General features: G+C 52.4%; 1 protein-coding gene across 1 annotated transcript in view; it reads left to right on the plus strand.

Moving 5' to 3' along the window:
* ANK2 (ankyrin 2) overlaps nucleotides 1–21418 on the plus strand; it is a 325210-nt gene that overhangs the window by 219538 nt on the left and 84254 nt on the right. The window contains exons 7-15 of the mRNA XM_087816209.1: nucleotides 1265–1450; nucleotides 1944–1967; nucleotides 4632–4730; nucleotides 8500–8598; nucleotides 9677–9775; nucleotides 12767–12964; nucleotides 14816–14914; nucleotides 15022–15120; nucleotides 19928–20026. Coding sequence (XP_087672335.1) covers nucleotides 1265–1450; nucleotides 1944–1967; nucleotides 4632–4730; nucleotides 8500–8598; nucleotides 9677–9775; nucleotides 12767–12964; nucleotides 14816–14914; nucleotides 15022–15120; nucleotides 19928–20026 — 1002 coding nt within the window. The remainder of the gene's footprint in view (nucleotides 1–1264; nucleotides 1451–1943; nucleotides 1968–4631; nucleotides 4731–8499; nucleotides 8599–9676; nucleotides 9776–12766; nucleotides 12965–14815; nucleotides 14915–15021; nucleotides 15121–19927; nucleotides 20027–21418) is intronic.

The following is a 21418-nucleotide window of genomic DNA, read 5'->3' on the forward strand; positions in this document are numbered from 1 at the left end:
ACGCTCCATTCTCGTGAAATCACGCCTCCGCCGTCAGCTGCGCTTTCCTCCTCGTGCCCCCTTTGGGCCGCACGGCTCCGCACTCAGGCCACGGCGTTTCATCCTACAGCGCTGTGGGCTTCCTCTTCCATCCTGTTCAGAGCTGTGCTTATCCAAGGTCCCCTGCTTTTTTTTTTTCTTTTAAAAAAATTTTTTTTGGATATATCTTTATTGATTTCAGAGAGAGGAAAGGAGAGGGAGAGAGAGAGAGAAACATCAATGATGAGAGTCATTGATCGAGCCCGCAGCCCGGGCATGTGCCCTGACCGGGAATCGAACCCCGATCGCCTGGGTCCCAGGCCGACGCTCAGCCGCTGAGCCACGCCGGCCGGGCTGAGGTCCCCTCCTTCCTGTGGTAGTGCACACATGGTCGGATGCGCTCGAGGAAGATGGTTTCCACAGGTGTCTACAGCAGCGGTTTTCAGCCGTGTGCCCGAGGGGTTTAACACATGCGATACCTGACCTCCTTTCTCTTAGACGGTCAAATAAAAAAAAATGACAGCAGCCAGCACGATAGCCGCCCAGTGTGAGTGAATCAAAATCATGTGGGTTTTTTTGGTCAGATCGGCAAAAAAGTATATTTTTTGGTGTGCCGCAGAATTTCAGTCATTGGTTTACATGCCATGAGATGGAAGAGGTTGAAAATCACTGCTCTTCAGTTAGGATGGGAAAAGGTCGTTCATGCACGTGGGAACCAAAGGAAAGCTGGGGTGGCTGTACTTGTATCAGACAGAATAGACTTGAACACAAAGACTGCGATGAAGGCAGAGGCAGGCGTTACATAGCGAGGTACGTGCCGTTGGCAAGTGGTCGGCACCCCGCGTAGGGGCACCGGGCTCTGGGAAGCAGGTGTTGGCGCCTGACAGAGGGAGACCTTGGCAGCGTCCGCCGCCGGCTGGGAACGCTCGCACCCCTGATGGCGATGAGGCGGCCGGTCCCCCTGCAGGCAGGTCTGGTTCTAATCTGGTCTCATCTTCTGAGAAGATTCAGGCCTTTTGCTCTGCTTGTCAATCTAATAATTATTTATTTTTTGTTTTATTTTTTTCAATATATCTTTATTGCTCACAGCATTGTAGCTGCCCACTTTCCCCCCATGGGCCCCTCTCCCCGCTCCCCCCAGGCCTTCGCCGCACTGTTCTTGTCCATGGGTTATGCTCGCATGCATAGTAATCACTGCTTTAATCCCACGGTTCCAAAGCTCAAGGAGATCTTTCCACCTCCCCAGGATGGCTTCACACCCCTGGCGGTGGCGCTGCAGCAAGGACACGACCAGGCCGTGGCGATCCTCCTAGAAAATGACACCAAGGGCAGGGTGAGGCTGCCTGCCCTGCACATCGCGGCCAGGAAGGACGACACCAAGTCGGCCGCCCTCCTGCTGCAGAGCGACCACAATGCGGACGTGCAGTCCAAGGTAGAGGCCCACGCGCGCGTGGACGGGGCTCCGGCTAGTCCCGGGAAGGAGGGAAGCAGGCCCGCGGTGACGCAGAGCCACTCAGCACGTGGGGAGGGATAAATACTTTCAGGGGTATTTCAGAAGCAAGGGGACTGTCCATCTGGTACAGTAACAGAAAAAGATAATGTTTTTTAAAAGACGAGGTTTAGCTTTTTGGAAATGTGCTATTTATTCCATTTCTGGTAAGAAGGAAGGAAGGGAAGGAAGGAAGGGAAGGAAGGGAGGGAGGGAGGAAGGAAGGAAGGGAAGGAAGGGAAGGAAGGGAAGAAAGGAGAGAGAAAGAGAGAAAAGAAAGAAAGAAAGAGAAAGCCTTAGACGAGCCCGCGCCGTAGCGTTGTGGTGCTTCGCTGTCGGCGCCCGGCGTGGGGACCGCGAGGCCGGCGCCGCGGGGACTGTGCTGACCTGCGGCGTGCTAACATCTGCCCTCTCTCCCCCACCCCCACCGCTTCAGATGATGGTGAACAGGACGACCGAGGTACAGTATGCTTTGCGCCGGCACTTGCCTTGCTTTCGTTTATTTCCTTTTTGCTGACTAATTTATACCAATGGCTGGGACTTCAGTTATTAGGAAATTAATTTGGGAACTTTTCCCATACTTAAGGGAAGTGGACGACTCAGGAACTGGAAGGTCACATGTTGGTCAGTGAAACGGTCCCCACAGCTTATTCAAGCGGAGCGTGGACAGAAGGCTTCCTCAGGACGCATCCTAGCGAGTGCGCCCCACGCTGCGTCTTGCGATGAGAGACGTGCCCCCTCTTCATGAGGGCCCTCGGTAGAGTTTAGAAAGCGAAAGCTAAGGCGGTTCCTCGGCCCCTGCTTCATTCTCTCGTCTAATTGCGGGTCCCCTTGTAATGGGTTTTTACCAGGCGTGGAATTTACGGTTGAGTAGAAGCAGTGATGGCGTTGACCGTATCCTGAGCGGAGCGTGCATCTTACAGTACTTGTCATGAGAGCATCTGTTTTCCACAGTCCACATTAAGTCACATCAATCGATATGAACGTTAGGTCAGAAGCCTGTCAGTTCAGTGCGCGTGTAGTGGCCTCTCCTTGACTGTGACCCCTTGTCAGAGAGGCCCTGACAAGCATTGTGGAAAGTATGTGACAAACATTAACCTGCACTCAACGGCCGGTGACTGTTTCTATAGGTTGCTTGTCACTGAGACTGACCTCTCACGAGCACTGGGTGGTGGGCCCAGCATTCACACTTAGCATTTACTGAGAGTAGTACATTTCTAAGTCTAATACCTTGCTTTTTAACAAATTTACCCACTGAGATGTACATATGCTTGGATTATTCATATCATTTCCCCTGTTCCACCTCTGTGCATGAAACTTAGGTCAGAGATTTAAAAAACAAAACCAGAAGCAGGCCACCTGCTCGGTGAAGGTGCTCAAGGCTGGAGCCATCCAGATCGATATCTCAATTACTGGTTTTAATACCTTTAACTTCTTAGGTGAATTTTGGTGATTGTTTAAGATACTTTTTTAAAAACAATATTGGCTCTAAACATTGTGCTAAATGCAGCAGTTTGGGTAGATTCATACTGAGTAACAAAGCGGGAACCCTTCCATGGAGGATCGTCGGAGGGGCGCGAGTCCCCAGCTCCCGCTGCTCAGGGATGCTTCCCCCAGGCAGTCACAGGCCAGGCACCACCCCAGCAGGCAGTGAGGCTGCCTGACACAATACGTTGGCTTAATTTTGCAAATAAGAAAAATAATATTATTTTATTTGAGTAATTTGAGATAGGTTTACCAGCAATCACTATGTTTTTCTGTAATTATGATGTAACTTGAATAATAGATGCACTTTCAGGATATGTCTGGGTGACAGGAAATATGAATATAAAAATGGAAAACATACGGTCAATTATTTCTTAAATTATAAAAATTTGGCAGTTTATACAATCACAGGCAGGTTGTAGACTGATTTTTCCCCCTCTAGTTTGACATGAACGTTTGGTGTCAAGTAGACACAAAATAAAAGTACCCTGCCCCAAAGGCCTGGATAGTTATTCTTGCTATTTTGTGTCTTGCTTCTTTCCAGTCAGAAATTATGTGCAGCTCATTTGCTGCCAGCACAGGAGTTTCTGCCTCCTGAGGGATCTGAGTGCCTATTTAGGCCGTTTAAAAAGCAGAGCCGCCAAAGCCTGTATGTCAAGTGAACAGAGAAGTAATGGGTGTGACTCAGCTAGTATTTCCTAAAAAACAATGCTCTACACATCAGAGTTCATTTCAGATAAAGGAGAGCAACGCGAAAGAGCCAGCCCCGCAGCGGCAGGCCCGACCCCCGGGGCCCGGGGGCACTTGTTTCTGTGCCTTTCATCAAGTCACGGATCATGGGAGCCACAGGGCGCGGGTGTCAGGCTCCCTGCGCTTCAGTGGCAGAGTCACTGCCCCTGCTGTGAAAACGCCAAACCCTCTGTCTGCTTTTCATCAGAAAGCAAAGTGCAAGTAAATACACTTTTTTTCCATTTAAGAGCTTAAGGCTCATTTTCCAAACATTCTGAGTAACAGTTTATAATGCCCATATAATTGATTTAACTTGCTTATTTTATTTTATATCAACCTTATTTTATTGATAAAATTTGGTTTAAGTAACACTCAGAATCAGGTTCAACTGAATTTTTTATTTTATATTCACGTGGATGCCCAGTGGGGGTTTCACGGCGGGGTCCTCGCCGTATCTCAGCACGTCCGAGACACAGCGCCTCCCTCTGCTGCTCCTTGTTTTTAAAAACTGTTAATTTTTAGTTTTTCTCTGGAGAAAACAATTTTAATTCATGATTATGTTATTCTCATGGCTGAAAACTTATGTTGTTTAATCATATTATTTTTCTCTAAAGCTAAAAAGGAACTCAAGACACCTAGTTTTGTATAAATAGCAAATCTCCTAAGTAGGTAAATTGTTAAGGTGATTAGAAACAACACCGAGAGATGTAGGAGACTGAGTGACCTGTCCATAGACTGAGTCATCTGCCACCGCCTGGCACTGAAGCCTCAGTCTTGCGGAAGCGTTTGCTGTCTGGGTTGTGCTGCGGGCACGTCGGGCGGGCAGTTGCCACGTGATTTTCCTCGCAGCCCTGTGGCCGCAGCACGTGGAGGGGACGCTGTTCTGACTGTGCTTCTCTTTGCTCCCCAGAGCGGCTTCACCCCGCTGCACATCGCCGCCCACTACGGGAACGTCAACGTGGCCACCCTGCTGCTCAACCGGGGCGCCGCTGTGGACTTCACGGCCAGGGTACGCGCGCGACTCGCTTCCCCCTGGGTAGCCCCAAGTACGAGACGACAGCTGTTTCCCTTGTCTTTCGTGGGTCTGTGCCAGGGATACTAGATTTTTCATTCCTTTCCTTAAATCCCAGGAAGTCATCACAACCCAACACGTGAAAATAAGAATGTGTAAATTCACACACGCACGGTCGCTTGCGACGGTCCAGGGGGATGTTAATCCTGGCATCAGCGCGAGCAATCAGATTTAAATCGTGAACAAGCAGCCTTAAGTCAACAAATAATTAAACTGTTAAACTGTCAGGTGTAAAATGCGCGAATGCATTTATCAGTGTCTGCATCATGATCTCAGGGCACACAGCTTGGCGGAATTATTTTTAATGAATTGAGAATTTGCTCATGAAAAGAGCCTCACTGACACGCATAAAAAGGCACAAGTTGCGCTGTGATTTTAATGTATGCTCTCATGGGAAAGATTCCCTTACTCAGCATGACAGGGAAGGGCGTCGGGTGGCTCACGGCGCGGAGGTGGGAGAGCTCGATGCCGCGCACACCTACCGTCGGGGCGAGAAGCATGGCCGAGGGGACCGGAGCCGTAAGACAAGAGGCGGGCCGTCCCCGCATCGCGGTGCTGGGGTGAGCCAGCCGCAGCGGCTGGCTGGGACGTTCCCCGTCAGGCACCTGAGAGTGTGCCGCCCTGGAAACGACAAGCTCAGAGGAACTTGCCCTTTAATGCTGGGCAAGACTTAGCACGCGCAGGTGGGGGCTACGGTGCGAGGTCTGACCGCAGCACCGGTCAGACGTGACCGTCCTCCCGTCCGTGCCCCAACTGCAGAGGCTAAGGACGGGGAGATGGAAAGCTTTACACAAGTATCCAAGAAGAAATTGATCACACCAACAACACAAGACGTGCCAAAAATTACAGGAGACGGGGGCACAAACGTAGGGTAGAAAGCAAAATCCAGAAAGTTTGCCAGGTCGCCAGAAAGTTTGGACCAGGGTCAGAAATGTAGCAGGAGATGGGCCTGTGCGTTTCTGCAAAGCCAGGAACGTATCACAAACGCCAAACAGACGAGTACGCAGCGGACATCGCGGGGTGGCCGACACGGAAGTCAGAGTGGAGCGGAGGCGGGAGCTGTGTTCTCCCTGCCGCACGGGACCGGGAGCCGACCGCGGACTGGGGCGCCGACTGGAACCCCAACGTCGAGCGTTAGGGTTAGGCTGAAGGAAGGCGTGAAGGGATCGTGGTGCCCGGCGTAGCCTGCACAGCCTTCCTGTTGGCCGTGCGTCCGCGTGGAAGCACATCGCCGTGGGTAAACGTAGCTGACCGAGGACCCGCGCAGCCCTGCGCTGAAGCGAGAACTAGTGCCGGGGAAGAGTACCGAGGACGGTGCCGAGGCGACAGGGAAAGCAGACCTGCGGTGGAGGACAGGAGAGACCCGACGACTGTGGAGACGGACAGGAGACGCGACGAGCAGGGTTGGAATCCCGAGGGCAGTTTTCAACGACTGTCATTGCAAAAGGTAAAGAGAACCGCGACAGTGGTCAGTGTGAGGAAATAGAGAACAGAGGGGGAAAACCCCGAGATCTCTACCAGAAGACTCAGGGAGCAGAGGGAGGCCAAACCCCGACTAGCGATGCTGAGTGACGGGCAGAGCGCCACCCGAGCAGGAGAAAGGAAGGAGGCGGAAACTGGAGACTGGCGCTCTGCGCAGACGGGGTACTGATGCTCTGAGAAAGGGCCTGTTCGTCCAGAAACGAGGCGAGTGCTGCCCTGAAAGTATTCGGGAGAAATAAATCGGCAGTGGTAGAGCAGATAGCGATAGAATTATTTCAAGTCACAGAGACTAAATCTGTCAAAATCCCAATGGGGACATGTCAACAAATAGGAAAAAAAAGAGCCCGCAGATTGGAAACATTCAGTATGATTCCAGTCTGCAGGAAAGGAGACCGGGGTGCAGTAGGCACAGGACTCTCTCGTTTCCCACGCGGGTGACGTGATGTTCAAGGGGATACAGCAGCGGCTTCTACCTCACACGGCGCAGGGAGTGCTGGGTGTTCAGGGGACTCAGGAAAGCAAGAGGCGCTCAGGCCTAGTGCCAACACTCACTGGGCGCTGGCGGGCTTCGGAGAAGTTCAGAAGGGGCTCAGTCTGTGTTTATAGAGGAGGTGAGGCCTTTGCACGCCCATGGAAAGCTGTGGGCTGCTCCGAGGGACGCGGGCGACTCCGCACCTGGCTGTCCTCATGCAAAGCCTGCACTGTGGGCAGGAGGCCACGCTCGGCACAAACCACGGGACAGGATGGTTTCCTGTTAGCAAAGGCGTCAGGCTGCTTGTTCAGTCTGCACAAAGAACAAGTCATAGAAAAGCTGGGTAGACTCAGAGGGAGGAGGGGTAAGTATTGGGGGAAGAAATATCAATGACTTAAGCTCTGCAGGTGACGCCACCTGACGGGCAGAAAGTAGCAATGATTTGAAGTGACTTCTGATGACAGTGAAGGAGGAAAGAGGCAAAGCGGGACTGCATCTGACCAACAGGAAGATAGATCCTGGCTGCAGAAGAAATGCACAACTTCAGCATCCATAATGAAGACACTGAAATGGGTAACGCTCTCGCTGACCTTGGTCCAATCCTCGGTTCCAGTGCAGGCAGCAGCCGAGAGACCAGGAGGTCGGAAGGGCAGCAGTGGAAAATTAGGAAAGGCCACCAGGAGCACAGACGTGCCATGGAGACTGAGGCTGAGACCGTCCAACCCTCGTCCTCTCAGTCACCACGCGCAGATGCGAGAGCCAGACAGGAAAGAGGCTGATGGGAAACTGGTTCATTAACGTGGTGGAGCAGAGCTCTGCAGAGACCTGGGACAAACGATGGGTCTCAGAGCAAATGAAGCCAGAAACTTCCTGGGGCAGAATGACAGACTGAAGCTGTCAGACACGTGAGGAGGCAGGTTCATTGGGAAAGACAATAATGCCGGGAACATAGAGGCAGCGGGAAAAGAGGAGACCGGACGTGAGCCGGATGGACTCCATGGAAGACGCCACAGGCTGAGCCTCCAGGGCTGAGCAGGGCTGTGAGGACAGGACACTGTGGGCGTCATTCACTCGGGGTCCCCAGGAGTCGGAGCCGACTGAGTGGTACATGACACACGTATGTAATATGAGCAAGTAAATGCAGTATTTGAACATTTGCAAAATCATGACATACGAAAAGCCAAGTGCGTATCTTTGCCATAATGATGACGTGATGGGCAATAAAATAAACGTCACTCGTATGTGGTGTGTTTACCCTCAGACATCGTCTGCACTGAAACGATGTTGAGTTGTTTTCACACTGAATTGTTCAGAAGGTGTCCTTGAGAATCACTTTCCACTGGCTGTTGATAAGTATATTTTGTTCTGTTTTGAGCATAGGAAGCCCTGAGACCCCAGATTCTTTAAGTGCTGGGTGTTGGGGAGAGAAGGGTGAGTGTTGGAGTCAGGCTGTGTCCTGGGTAGAAGCTGAGACTGTGTCTCTGTTCCGCAAGGGGTTCCCTGGTCCCTCGGCTGCAAGGCGCATGCTCAGTGCCCACGCACAGCGTGACCGAGGTGCAGCTTTCCTCCAGTTTTCACCCTCTGGCTGTAGTGCATTCGGGTTTCTGTGCTTCTTGTTCCTTAAAATCAAAACTGTTGAACTGCATCGCCCTGGGGTCAGGTTACCACCGAGGCCCTGCCTCCCAGAGCCCTGGACGCGGGACACAGCGCTCCCCGGCTCACGCCAGCGTGCTCCTGTTTCTCTCCCTGTAGAATGGGATCACCCCTCTGCACGTGGCCTCCAAACGGGGAAATACGAACATGGTGAAGCTGCTGCTGGACCGCGGCGGCCAGATCGATGCCAAAACCAGGGTGAGTGTCTGGCTTCCGGCTTCCTGCACTGTGACTTTTGTGTCATTTCATCACCTCCTTGACATACCAGGCCCTGAGCCATGGAAACCCAGGGTTTTGGGAAAATGGCCTTCTCGGATTTTATTTAAACCTCAGACAATATTTAAAGGTTTCACTTTGCAAAGCAGAATTTAATATTTTCTCATAAGTACCCAAAAAAGCAGAGCACCAGCCCCCTAAGGAGACAGTTTCCAAGTCCTCACTGACTTAATTTTCTCAGAACAAAGATCGAGGGTCCAACCCACACATCTCTGGTTGGATGGTTTAAGGAGGAAACGAGGAGAGTGTGGCTTTTACATGAATCATGTCAAAAGGCTTTTGCTTCCACTCTTCAGTTCTAAGTTATTTTCCTCAAGGGTTGTGCTGACCCGACTTACCCAGGGCTCTGCTGTTGCTTGTGGAAAAGGCAGCCATTATCTGCTGCACCTGACTCAGGGCATCCCCTGCACCTGGCTCAGGACACCCCCTTCACCTGACTCAGGGCATCCCCTGCACCTGACTCAGGGCATCCCCTGCACCTGGCTCAGGGCATCCCCTGCACCTGGCTCAGGACACCCCCTTCACCTGGCTCAGGGCATCCCCTGCACCTGGCTCAGGGCATCCCCTGCACCTGGCTCAGGGCATCCACTACACCTGGCTCAGGACACCCCCTTCACCTGACTCAGGGCATCCACTACACCTGGCTCAGGGCATCCCCTGCACCTGACCCAGGCTGTCTGGGTGAGTGCAGTACCCTTCTCTGTCATTTCAGCCTTAAGGAAAATAAATGTCTGAGTTTCTATGCACTTCCAACAGTAGGTAGTGAGACGGGCAGGAGAGTAAGAATGTGCGAAGTGTGGCCTTTGCTTGGGTCCTCGCCTCACTGGAAACAGAAAGGGACATTTCTGTGTAGAGGGAGACACAGTGTCTCTCTCCTTGACCTAAGCATGGTTCTCTCACCCACCCGTCGAGCTGCCGGACTGAGTCCAGGAGACGCCCTCTCCAAGGTGCACTCGCTTTAGAAGGACGGGGACTGAGGCCTAACCCTGGCTCTTCGCAGGACGGGCTGACGCCGCTGCACTGCGCGGCCCGAAGTGGACACGACCAGGCGGTGGAGCTGCTGCTGGAGCGGGGGGCACCCTTGCTGGCCAGGACCAAGGTGGGTCGCTGTGGGAGGGCGGCCCGCGGCCCCTCTGTCCTTGAAATAGCATCAGCAGGCATTTGCTAGGCGGTTGGTGTCTGTGTGCGCGGAGTGAGGAACGTATGCCAGACTTTTAAAGTGATTTGAAATGAACCAGTACCTGTAGCGAGATGTAGTAAGTGTGTGCCCTCAAGTTCTTTCTGTGTTTTACCTGCTATTACTGCCGATGGAAAAGTGAATATCGCTGTATTATAAGTAAACAAGAATCTTGTGTATAGATGAGACGATCTTACATTCTAGGAGTCCACATTTTTATGATACCCTAAGATGGCTATAAATTACGTGAAGTTACCTTTTGAAGAAGCATAATTAGCTTTACAAGGCGAGCCTTCAGCTGCAGTCTTTGTCTCTCAGGAGATGCGGTGGTGTGGCCGTGGCAGGGTTTCCCCACGGAGAGCGCACTCGCCCCGCGCCTCCGCCGGCGGGCAGACAGGCGCAGGGTTCTCCGAGGCGGAGGCAGCAGACCTGCCTCGTGCCTCGGTGCAGTCGCCCGGGGAGCCCGTTCTTATACGTGGCACCAAGTGATGAGGTTTTCGTTGCAGAATGTGTTTTAAGAGGTTTGTTGCAGTAAGTTCCTCACCTCCAGCCTTACTTGGGGCAGCAGAAGCTGCCAGTAGACAAGTGAACACGATGACACAGCTGTTCAGTGGGTGTGCAGCGACACCCGCACCCGTGGCACAATCGAAACTCGGGCCTGGACATGCCCTGTTCGCTCCCGGTCAGGGTTGGTGTCAGCCGGTGCTGCCACCGAGCAAGCCCTGAAAAGGCAGCCAACACAAGCACATCGTTTCAACTTATACTGCATTGTAATTGAATATTTACTTGAAATTATTTGGAGCACAAGCCAGCCCACACGCTGAAATAGGTGTGGGATGAGCGCAGTCTTTAAAGGCCTGCCCCAGGCACAAAAGGTGGTCTTCAGATCAGAAACGCAGACTAGAAATGATCGTCTGCTATGCCCACTCCCGCACCCGCACCTGCACCGGGGAGGCCGCACGCAGGGACCTGTCTGAAAAGCAGCTCCCTGGGCTTGGGCAATCATTTTCCAAGTTTTGTGGAGAACAGGTTGAAATTTAAATGAACATAATGTTTCAGACCAGCCATGTTGCAACCAGTGAGAAGCCTGTATCCAATTGAGAAAGAACAGCTGACGCTGTTCCACAAGCTCCGCTGTGATCGTGTCTACAGAGTTGGCCCCCAACCGCGTACCAGTCATGAAGACCAGGGGTTACCTGGGTGGCCTCTGGTAAAATCGGACGTCACCCCTGTTGAGGGCGCAGCGTGCAGGGTCTGTGCCTGCACGATTACATTTACTGACCTCTTTCGCTCATTCCCTCATCACGCATCACCTAGCGTCACCGTGAGTAGCCTCAGTGTGCGACTGGTCACTAAGGGACTGTCGAGACAAGTAATGTGCAGTCTGTATCTTTAAGAAGGTTAGAATTTAAGTAAAAAGGTAGAAAAGCAGATCATTACAAAAAGTAGAGGGCTGTGCGGGGTGAGAAACAGGAAGAAAATGAATAGCCTGGGGACACCCCAGCTTGGGCGTGGAAGGCGCCTCCCACCAGTTTTTAGTCTTTTCAAATTGTCCTCGTAGCACCCAGAAGCCACCTCTGTGAGGACAAGGCCCCTGCTGTGGCCTCAGGCCTGGGACAGGGCTTGAGCGGGTGCTCAGTGCATATTTCCAAAAACGAACAAAAGGATTAAATGGTGAAGATTTTGTTTCCACGTTGTCGTTATCGGATAAACCGGCACTGAGACCGACAGGCGTGCGACGTGCCTCCAGGCGCTGCCCGCTGAGCTTCGGGATGCAGAGCGCTGTATCCACACGTCGCACGGCGCATAAGTCCCTTCCCATCAGCTCGCCTCCTGTCCTGCGTTCATTTTATGAATTTATAAATATAAAAACAATATTATGAATAAAGAGTATTTCAGAGACAAAGAAGAAATATTAGTAATTTAAAATCGCATACACTCTGCAGCCCACAAACGGCTGCAGTGGAGAGGCGGGTGCATTTGGGGGCCGTGGGCCCGGGGCCTGCTCCGGCCTTACATGCAGGCACGGCCTCGGCCTCCTTGCGTCTCATCGCTGCCACGCTGGACGTATGGTCAGCTGTTAGTTTCTAGTGACCACATTTGCATCTGTTATTAAGAAAAGACAGTATTCCACTGTCTTTAATGAGACTATGTTTTCTAATTTAGTTTCTTTCCTAATTTTGCATTTTTGTCCTATAACCCTATTTATTTAACCTTAAAAAACAAGTGTCTTCTCTAGCCTGATAACTGTCAGTGAATTACCTGCTACTTTGTGTTCCCGACGTTGACCTCTGAGGAGTAAGGCTAAAGCATCTGGGCAGTATCAGTGATGATAAATTTAGATTTTCCTCAAAATTTAGAACTTGAGAGGTCATTGGGCCCTGGTCCACATTCCTCACTGTCTCCTCTGTCCCCCTGACTGCTTTCTGCAGGCCCAGCTGGGTCTCTGATGGAGACAGGGCGTCGTGGGAGTTAAGAGCAGCAAGTCTGTGAGATGGTCCCGGTCTTGCTCCGCCTCCCCCGCCCCCTATTAGAGTGGGGAGTCCGTGCAGAGAGATGAAGTGAATGCAGATTCTATGCGTAGAGCTGGATTTGGATAATTTAGCATAGCTGTCACTTGTCTCTGTGTATCTAGTGTTGCCCTGATAGTTGTGAGAGCCAGCTGAATTGCCACATGTACCACATATTCATTCATGAAACATTACTTGTGTTTTGGCCTCAGAATAGCATAATTATGAAATTAAATGTTATCTTCGCTTTCCTCTTTGTCAGACATAATCTGCTACATACTTAGATGTCAGATGGGTGTTAGGCCCCCCTCATTCTGGGGGAGATCAGGAATTGACTTGTGTCTCAGAGCCTGAGTGTGGAGACTAAAGTGGGGACGTGGTCTGGCTTTGTTTCGATGCGCAGAACGGGCTGTCTCCGCTTCACATGGCCGCCCAGGGGGACCACGTGGACTGTGTCAAGCACCTGCTGCAGCACAAGGCACCCGTGGACGACGTCACGCTGGACTACCTGACGGCCTTGCACGTGGCCGCACACTGTGGCCACTACCGTGTCACCAAGCTCCTTCTGGACAAGAGAGCCAACCCCAACGCCCGAGCCCTGGTAACGCCAGCACCGCCCGCCAGCAAGCACGGGGGGGATGGGCAGGCCCACGAGGCTGAGCGGGGTCGGTCACGCTCAGGGTGCGCACACGGGCGCCTGCCTCCGTCCTGCCTTCGCGGTCCCCGCCGCAGGCACGTGGTCGCGGGCGCAGGGAGATCGACGGGAACCCAAGGCAGCGCCCCGGGGTGGCGAGCGGGTAGACAGGAGGGCTCTGGAGGGGAACAGTGTGAGAGGGAAGAGGGGTCGGGAGAGAGGGAAACCGCCCTGAGTGCAGACTCCGCCCTGGGCTCGGGCTCGGGTGAGGGTGGTGAAGGTCACTCAGCTCTTTCTGGAAAGTGAGGTTCTGAAGCGGGTGTTGATCTGACCCGTCACAGTGTAAAACACCCGCCCGGGAGCGGTTTGCTGGGCAGTGTCCTCGCGGGGCTGATGACCCGGCCAGAGGCGAGAGCCGGGGCATTCATGCCACCCGCCCGGGACCGCCCCGCAGCCTGCGCTCGGCCCGGTGCGGAAAACCCTCCTTCCCCACGTTCCTGTCCCCGCAGCCGCGGCAGGGGGGCCTGCGCTGATCTGTCCTTGCTCCTGGTTCTCACACGAACAACAAACCTTTTCCCTGTACATTTGCATGGTTTATGTCGGTTAAATTAGTCTTAATACTTAAGATGATAGAATGCCGCTGGAATGATCAAAGGTTAAACCTTACTTTTATTTAGAAAATTTCCTTTAGAGTTAATTTATGCTCATTGCCTGGGAAGCAAATATACCTCTAGGGTTTGTGCAATTATGTGAGGATATTTATTTTCTCACAAGGAGGAAAACACTCATTTTCCATCAGAGTGGTCAGTAAGCTTATATAATATTGGGATTTAATAATAAGAAGCCTTTTAAGCGCTGCATCTACATGTGGCTGCTTATATCTGGCTCATTACACAGCTCAGAATCGGGAAACCACTAACCACGGTGAGGGATGAGCCGCCGGGTTAGTGAGACCACGCGTTTTCCTGAGGGACACTGGCTGACGGGGGTCCCCACTGGTACCATATGCAGGGGCCACTGTCCACATAAAAATACAACTCTAAGGACAACACGCAGGGTGAAGCATGGGGCCTGAGAGCAAATCTTTATATAACATCCCCGGTTCCTCCACGTTAGCTGTTTGAAAAGTTCAGAAGTGCCTTAGATGCCTCCACAGTCCTTTGCCTCTCAGAGAGCTCTCCTTCCAGTTATTCCAGAAACTTCCATACTTTTCTTAAAAATATTTGACAAATTTCATAATCATTTCTTCATAAAACATATTTCATGAACTCTTATAAAAACTTTAAGAAATATAATTTCAAGATATGAACCTTCTACATAATAGTTTCTGCTGATATACAACAACTTATAAAAATGTTAATATAACATCAGGATATAAAAACTTATCCACATAAACAATGATTTCTGCTCATGGCAGCACCTCCTCCCTGGAGGCAGAAGTAGCAAAGCTGAAGCATTTATTTTGGGGGCAGTTTTGGGGGCAGTGATGGCCTCACGCCTCTGAAGCAGGCAGGTGAGCGGCGTCTACGCCCTTAAGAAACGACTTTCGTCCCAGAGCACGCTCACCCCGCTGCCCCCAGGCGTTTCCTCACCTGCCCTCTCCAGGCTCCTCGCCCCGTTTTCTTTCTGGGCGAGCGGCCCGTGTCCCATGTGCGTTGTTCCCGTCGCCACGCGAGCAGGGCTCCGCGCAGACGCCCGCCCACCCCAGTGCTGCTGCGGGACACGGTGCCGTGACGCTGTGACGGGCCCGCGTGTGCCGCATGCCGCGGTGAGGGCCGCTGTGCATGTCTCCGACTAACCCGGTTGTCTTTTGCACAGAATGGCTTTACTCCACTGCACATTGCCTGCAAGAAAAACCGCATCAAAGTCATGGAGCTGCTGGTGAAATACGGGGCTTCCATCCAGGCTGTCACAGAGGTAGACTGTCCCCGCTTGTCACCAACACCCTCCACTCCCCCACCCCGCCCCCGCTCGGGGCGGGGCAGCCGCCGTGCAGGGAGTAAAGCCTGTCGCTCTGTCCGCAGTCGGGCCTCACGCCTGTGCACGTGGCCGCCTTCATGGGCCACCTGAACATTGTGCTGCTGCTGCTGCAGAACGGCGCCTGTCCCGACGCCACTAACATTGTGAGTACGGCTGGGCGCAGCCTGCGCGTCCGGGGAGCTGTGGGAGAGCCCGGACGCCTGTGCCGCGGGGACCGCGGACTGCCGAGAGCCCGTAGGGAGGGAGGGTCTCAGTCCTGGAGGCTTCCCGGAGGCGGTGGACGGTGCCGCACGTGTTGTCTGAGCTCCGCCCGCCTCCCAGTGGCGGCTGCGGTGAGCGCTTCAGGGCCCACCGTGCGGGCCGAGCGGCTGTATCCCAGGTGATCGCGGTGAAAGTACCAAGTCGGGCCGCAGTCGGGCCCCTGGCTTGCGGAGACAGGCCGGGCGGAGGGCGCCCCGGCTTCACTGGCCCGGGCTTCCGTTTCCTGCCTCCGCTTGGCCTTCCGTCTTGGTCTGGTTTTGCTGGGAGAGGGGGTTCTCTCGTACTGAAGCAGTCAGCGTCCCACCTTGTCCACCCACCTAGAGGAACGCTGCCCCCCGGGCAGCTTTCTTTCTGCCAGTGGGCACGATGCCCCCAATTCCCCCACCTCCTCTCACCCCGTGTCCTTGTGCGGCTGCCCCGTCTAGAGCCCCCCCCTTGGACCGCGGTCTGGTCACCGAATGCACATTCTCGCCTCTGTGCAGGGCACCGGCGCTCGGGGGCTCGCGGGACCCCGGGCGGCTGAGGACTTAAGTATGCCAAGGAAGCCTGCCCCCAAAGGAGCATCAGCGCCCCCCTTAGAACGAGCCCCATTCACAAGGACAGCCGGCCGATCGTGTTGCTAATCTTTGGTATTTCATTCCCTTGTTGTGAAGCAGTGTCCAGTTCCTCTTCTTTCTGTTTTTCCTCTCACGTCCCATTTCTTTGTATCTGACACAGTTTCTGTGCTGAAGTGTCAGATGCAGAGACAAAGTCCATGTGAAATAAGTTTATTTGATTTTAAATATCCCTTAATACTCCCTGTTCATATTACTGACAGTTGGAGCACAAAACCATCCCAAAATTGGCACATAAAGGCTGTTCATAAATTTCCCTAATTACAGCTTATTGGTCTTAAGTTCCCACATTATTTACTAATCTTCACTTTATTAAGGATAAGAGTAATTCCACAACATGCCAATGTGAGCTTAGTTTCTAGTCACTTCTTAGGACTTTGAAAGGAAGGGACAGCATCCCGCCTGTGCCCAGAGGCGACCACCTCTCGCTGACTGAGTCCTGCGCAGGCCGTACCCGAGCAAAGCGCTCGTGGGGCCCCACCGGGCTGCAGGGCCGCAGCAGAGATGGCGGAACCGCCTTAGTTACCACGCTGGGGCGATACCAGCGTGAGTGCATCCCATGCGATGCTTGATTGGCATCTCCTGAGGTGATCTTTTATTGCGAGGAGACTTTTGCAAAATCATTAAAGAAAGTCTGTATGAAGCGGTTGTGTGATTCTGTGGAGACTCTACATGTGCCTCTTAACCGACCAACTTCAGATCACCGGGCAGTTCCGATTTCTCCATATTGATCCCTTTCCTCTGCAAAAAAGTGCTATGTAGGTGACGTAGATTTTCACATACAAATAAATAAAATATTAATTAAAGCAATAACAATGAGGACGTGGCTTAGGTTCTTAAAAACTTCCAAATTTGGCAGTTGCTGTATGAAACTTTAACTTCCATCTGTGGTCACTATGAAGTTCTTCATGGTTTTATCTTCAAGTTTGTCCATCACTTACTGTTTCTCTTCAGCTCCCTCCAAACAAACACGTGCAAGGCCCCTGCGCCCCAACCCTCCCCCGACGCGTCCCCGCGTGTCCTGCTTGTTTTTATCCTGGTGCGAAGAGCTCGGCAGGGGGGAGATGCCACACAGGTAGGGCTGCCAGGCAAAGCACAGGACTGCCAGTTAAACTTGAATTTCTGGTAAACAGCAAATTATTGTGCTTTTTGCAGTTTCGGTTTTTTAAAATATATTTTTATTGATTTATTTAAAGAGAGAGGGAGAGGGAGAGAGAGAGAGAAACATCCATGTTGAAAGAGAAACATCGATCAGTTGCCTCCTGTATGCACCTCGACCGGGATCAAACCCGAAACCTGGGCTGTGCCCTGACCGGGAACGGAACCCGTGACCTTTCTGTGCCTGGGGTGGTGCTCCACCCACTGAGCCACACTGGCCAGGACAACAAATTATTGTTTTTAATATAAGTATGTCCCACCATTTCTTCAGATATGCTAAAATAATTACCTGCCATTTGGAGCTACAGCTGGACTGGCGTTCTGTTTTCACTGGCTAAGCCTGCAACCCTACGCGTGCAGGGCCTCGGCTTTCTCTAGCGCGGCCGCCTGTGCCCGTCATTCTCGGGACGGGAGGGTGTAGCTACGGATCCCAGCTCTTCGGGCAGCCAAGTCACGGCGTGAAACTGCCTGCTTGCTGTGTCCGTGTGGGTCCTCCCCGCCCGCACCCGAGCCTCCGTGTGCTGCCTGAGGCCATGTTGCATTTTTGGATGCAATGCTGTCTGTCCTGCTTTGAGGCTTCTGGCTGATGCTGTCGAGTGGTGGCTGCAGCTGTTGGCAGAGTCCGTTTTAACTCTGAGAAGAGGGGCATGACGTTTAGTAGCCGCTTCCAGCAGGAGCTCACCACCTCTTGCTAAGTCTTGTTTTTGTCTGGAAACTCACTGCACGTTTGAGGGTACCAGTCACTCAGTCACTCAGCCATGCCCCCTTTCCAGATTGCTCATGAGTGCACCACGTGTCCACCTGGCCATGGCCGCTGGCATGGCAGGAGCCCCAGCCCACGCCCGCCCTGCAGGGCTGCCCAGAGCGCAGTGCCCTGTTAGCAAGTTTTCCTTCTCACAGCAGATCAGTGGGCTCCCGGCTAAGTTCACTCTGCTTATTATGTCGGAGGGTTTCCCCCAATCCTTACAGTTAATTCACTTAAGATAAAGAAAGCACCAGCATTGAATGCGATGAGGTGCCCAACAGCCAAGAAATGGAAGTTATTGATTAAAACTCTATACACCCTCTTTCATTTTCTTATTTACACTTATGAATAAACAAAGGTAATATACAGTGTTGAGGGAGATCTACAGTAAAAGTCAGCTGCCCCAAGGTCATCAAATAAAACCAAACGAGACCACTGTTGGAAGGGGAGGGACCACGTGTGTCTATAGGACTTTTCTTTGAACGTAACACTTAATACTTTTGGGGTGATATATAGCTGCCAGTTTCAAATGTGCAAACACCATGAAGTAACTCACGTAAGTACACAGGGTATTGGAAAGAGCAAGACGAACACTGGAAACATTTACACTTTGAAAGCTCCTTCCCGACACTCGGGCTTGCGTTCGAGTTGGTGCTCCTGAGTCTGCGTTGACTTAACGTTCGTTCAGGAAATTCATTTCTGTCTTTATTTCTACCAAAGTTAGTATAACGGCTATACTTTTGTAAGGCCTAAAAACAGAGGAAAGGTTTGAGGTGTGTGTGTTTTTTGAACGTTGAGAAGACCTGGCGTCATCGACTAGAGACAGCCTTTAGTGACAGAGCACAGCGAGAGGCCAAGCTGCGCAGGGGAAGCGTCCTGCCACACCCCGCGAGCCCGAGGACAAGTGTTGTTCTAGGAACACGCCACTTTATAGATCAAGAGGCTCCGGGTACATTTTCTTCACGAAAGTCAGAATATATCATCGGAAAATGAGAACATTGGAGGATAGGTGACCACTGGTAAAGGAAAAATTACAGCAGCCGTCAGCTTCGTTCTTTTCAAACCAACTCATTTGAATGAATTTGTCGTAACGTCCTAAGGAACGGGGTGTGTGAACACCGGGGATTATGCCCAAAGGCCGCCTGGCATCCTCTAGAGTTTAAGGGTTTCCTGGGCAAGGAATGAGAAGGAATTACCCCCTGGGATTTGTCAGGCATGTCCTGTCCCCATGACCAACTTGAAGACTGACTTAGTGACGTGAGAGCTTACTTAACGTGGTCTAATCAGCCATATTTTCCAGGACAGTGGTCACTAAAAGTAGTAACTTTTAGTTCAGTATCGTGGTCTTTTACAACTGAATGAAAGAAACTCTGCCTTGTTCAGAACTACATGTGGTTTTAAAATACGCTGTTTAAAAAAAGACAAAACCCTATTTCCTAGAGTTAGTAATTAACAGGCTTCCCAATGAGAGAATTCTCTACGGTCTAAGCTGCCATTTCCCGATCAGTGTGACAGTCGGCAGGCACGGGATGCAAGAGGCCCTGATGCCCAGCTGAGCCCGCGGTGGCCCTGCTGACAGCTGCTTCTCCAGCCGTTTTCTCAGATAACTTCTGTAGTTAAATATACTCATTAATAAAAAGTAGGGGACCTCCAGGGCTGGGCATGCTTCATGCCAACAGTCACTGACTAGTTTCCTAACACAAAGACAAGTCAGCAGAAAACTAGCACTTTATTTCAGAAATAAATGTTGAATTCTGGAGAGGACGATGGGACTGTGGTGCAGAGGACGTGGTTTCGGGATGTGCGGACTTGACTTCCAGCATCTAGACTTTCTCATTAAAATCGAGGGTGCTGTTATCACATAGTTGAGTGTGACAATGACAGATTTAAGTTCTGCCAGGTGATTACAGCCTCGGCCTAAGGCACCCTGGACATTGGGGCCAGTCCCTCGGTTCCATGGGCTGAAAAGAGTAGAGGGAGCTCATCTTATCCTCACGAAGGCAGAGGGTTCAGAGTGGTGCTGCTCAGACTGAATGTCGGGGGACTCATCATGTCTTTCCACAGGTTTCCTAAGCCTTTGGGTTACTGTTGAATTTCACAAAAATGTCACGTTTTACTCTTTACCACTGAAACTGAGGGCTCACTGACGATCAACGCTCTTGTTTCCGGCAGCGCGGGGAGACAGCGCTGCACATGGCCGCCCGGGCGGGCCAGGTGGAGGTGGTGCGGTGCCTGCTGCGGAACGGTGCCCTGGTCGACGCCAGAGCCAGGGTAGGTGCCCGGCCAGGCCCCTCCTGTGCCTGGTCTCTCCCTCCAGGGGTGCAGGTGGGCCAACCCTCGGGAACCGGCTTTCAGGCAAAGGGAAGGGAGCAATGAGCACACGGGGTGGGAGGCACTGGTTTCAGAAAGATGCGCGTTGGGACAAACGTGCCATCTGCACCTAAGAACACGGCATGGGCTGACGCTGACTGACGTCACCTGTGGAAGCACTTGCGCAAATGTCTGTTTATTTCACGGACTTAAAACCCACGTGCTCCAGAGATGCTGTGCACGGTGCACTCACTTCTTCCCACCCGCACAGTCCGCAGGCCGCCTTCCCGGTTGCCTGGGAACGAACCGCAGGCAGAGCGCCGTGGTCCCCGCCTCTGCTCTCCTCTCCCGCCGCCCAGCCTTCCCTTCCCTCCACCTCCAAACGCAGGAACCTGCCGGAGGTTGTTCCTGTTCCTTTAGATTTCCCGTTTCCAATTGCCCCTGACTCCCCTGGGCTGGTTTCCCTTTCGATTTCCTCGAGATTGCGGCCTTCTCGCTGCTTCCTTCGCACTCCGGCGCCGGCACTCCCCCCACCCGCGCCTCTGCCTCCTTCCCTGCCCGCCCCCACGGACACGCACAGCCCTTCGGGGCCCTCGGGCGCAGAATCGCTCTCCTCCCGCCTGACAAGCCTGGGCTGGAACTCGCCCACCTTGACTGGGCGCCTGGCGCGCCTTAGGGACCGTCCTGTTGGAATGAAGCGGCCCTAGGAGGTCGCCCAAGTTCTCCCTCCCGCCCGGTTTTACCTAGTGTGAGGGTTGGTGCCCTTTCCCGACTTTCTTACCACCCTCTGACCCAGGGATCTCACAGCGCTTCCCCAGCGCCCGGGGACACGTGGGTGCCTTTGTCATTTTAGGTTTTATCACCTTTCTACCCATCATACAAGTTAACGCTAACTTGTAACACTAATTTATATCTTTGGTGCCCATTGTTGGTACCATATGCTCTTCAGTATTTAGAGCTTTTGCGATTCAAACTGTTCTTCCTGGCATTTTTTTTTTTTCGAGAGAGACGTGGATGTGAGAGACGTGGATGTGTGTGAGAGAGACGTGGATGTGAGAGATAAACATGGATGTGAGAGAGACGTGGATGTGAGAGAGAGACATGGATGTGAGAGAGACGTGGATGTGAGAGATAAACATGGATGTGAGAGAGACGTGGATGTGAGAGAGAGACATGGATGTGAGAGAGACGTGGATGTGAGAGATAAACATGGATGTGAGAGAGACGTGGATGTGTGTGAGAGAGACGTGGATGTGAGAGATAAACATGGATGTGAGAGAGACGTGGATGTGAGAGAGAGACATGGATGTGAGAGAGACGTGGATGTGAGAGAGAGAACCGTGGTTATGAGAG

This window comes from Miniopterus natalensis, chromosome 4, assembly GCF_054644295.1.
Source record: "Miniopterus natalensis isolate mMinNat1 chromosome 4, mMinNat1.hap1, whole genome shotgun sequence".
NCBI lineage: Eukaryota > Metazoa > Chordata > Mammalia > Chiroptera > Miniopteridae > Miniopterus > Miniopterus natalensis.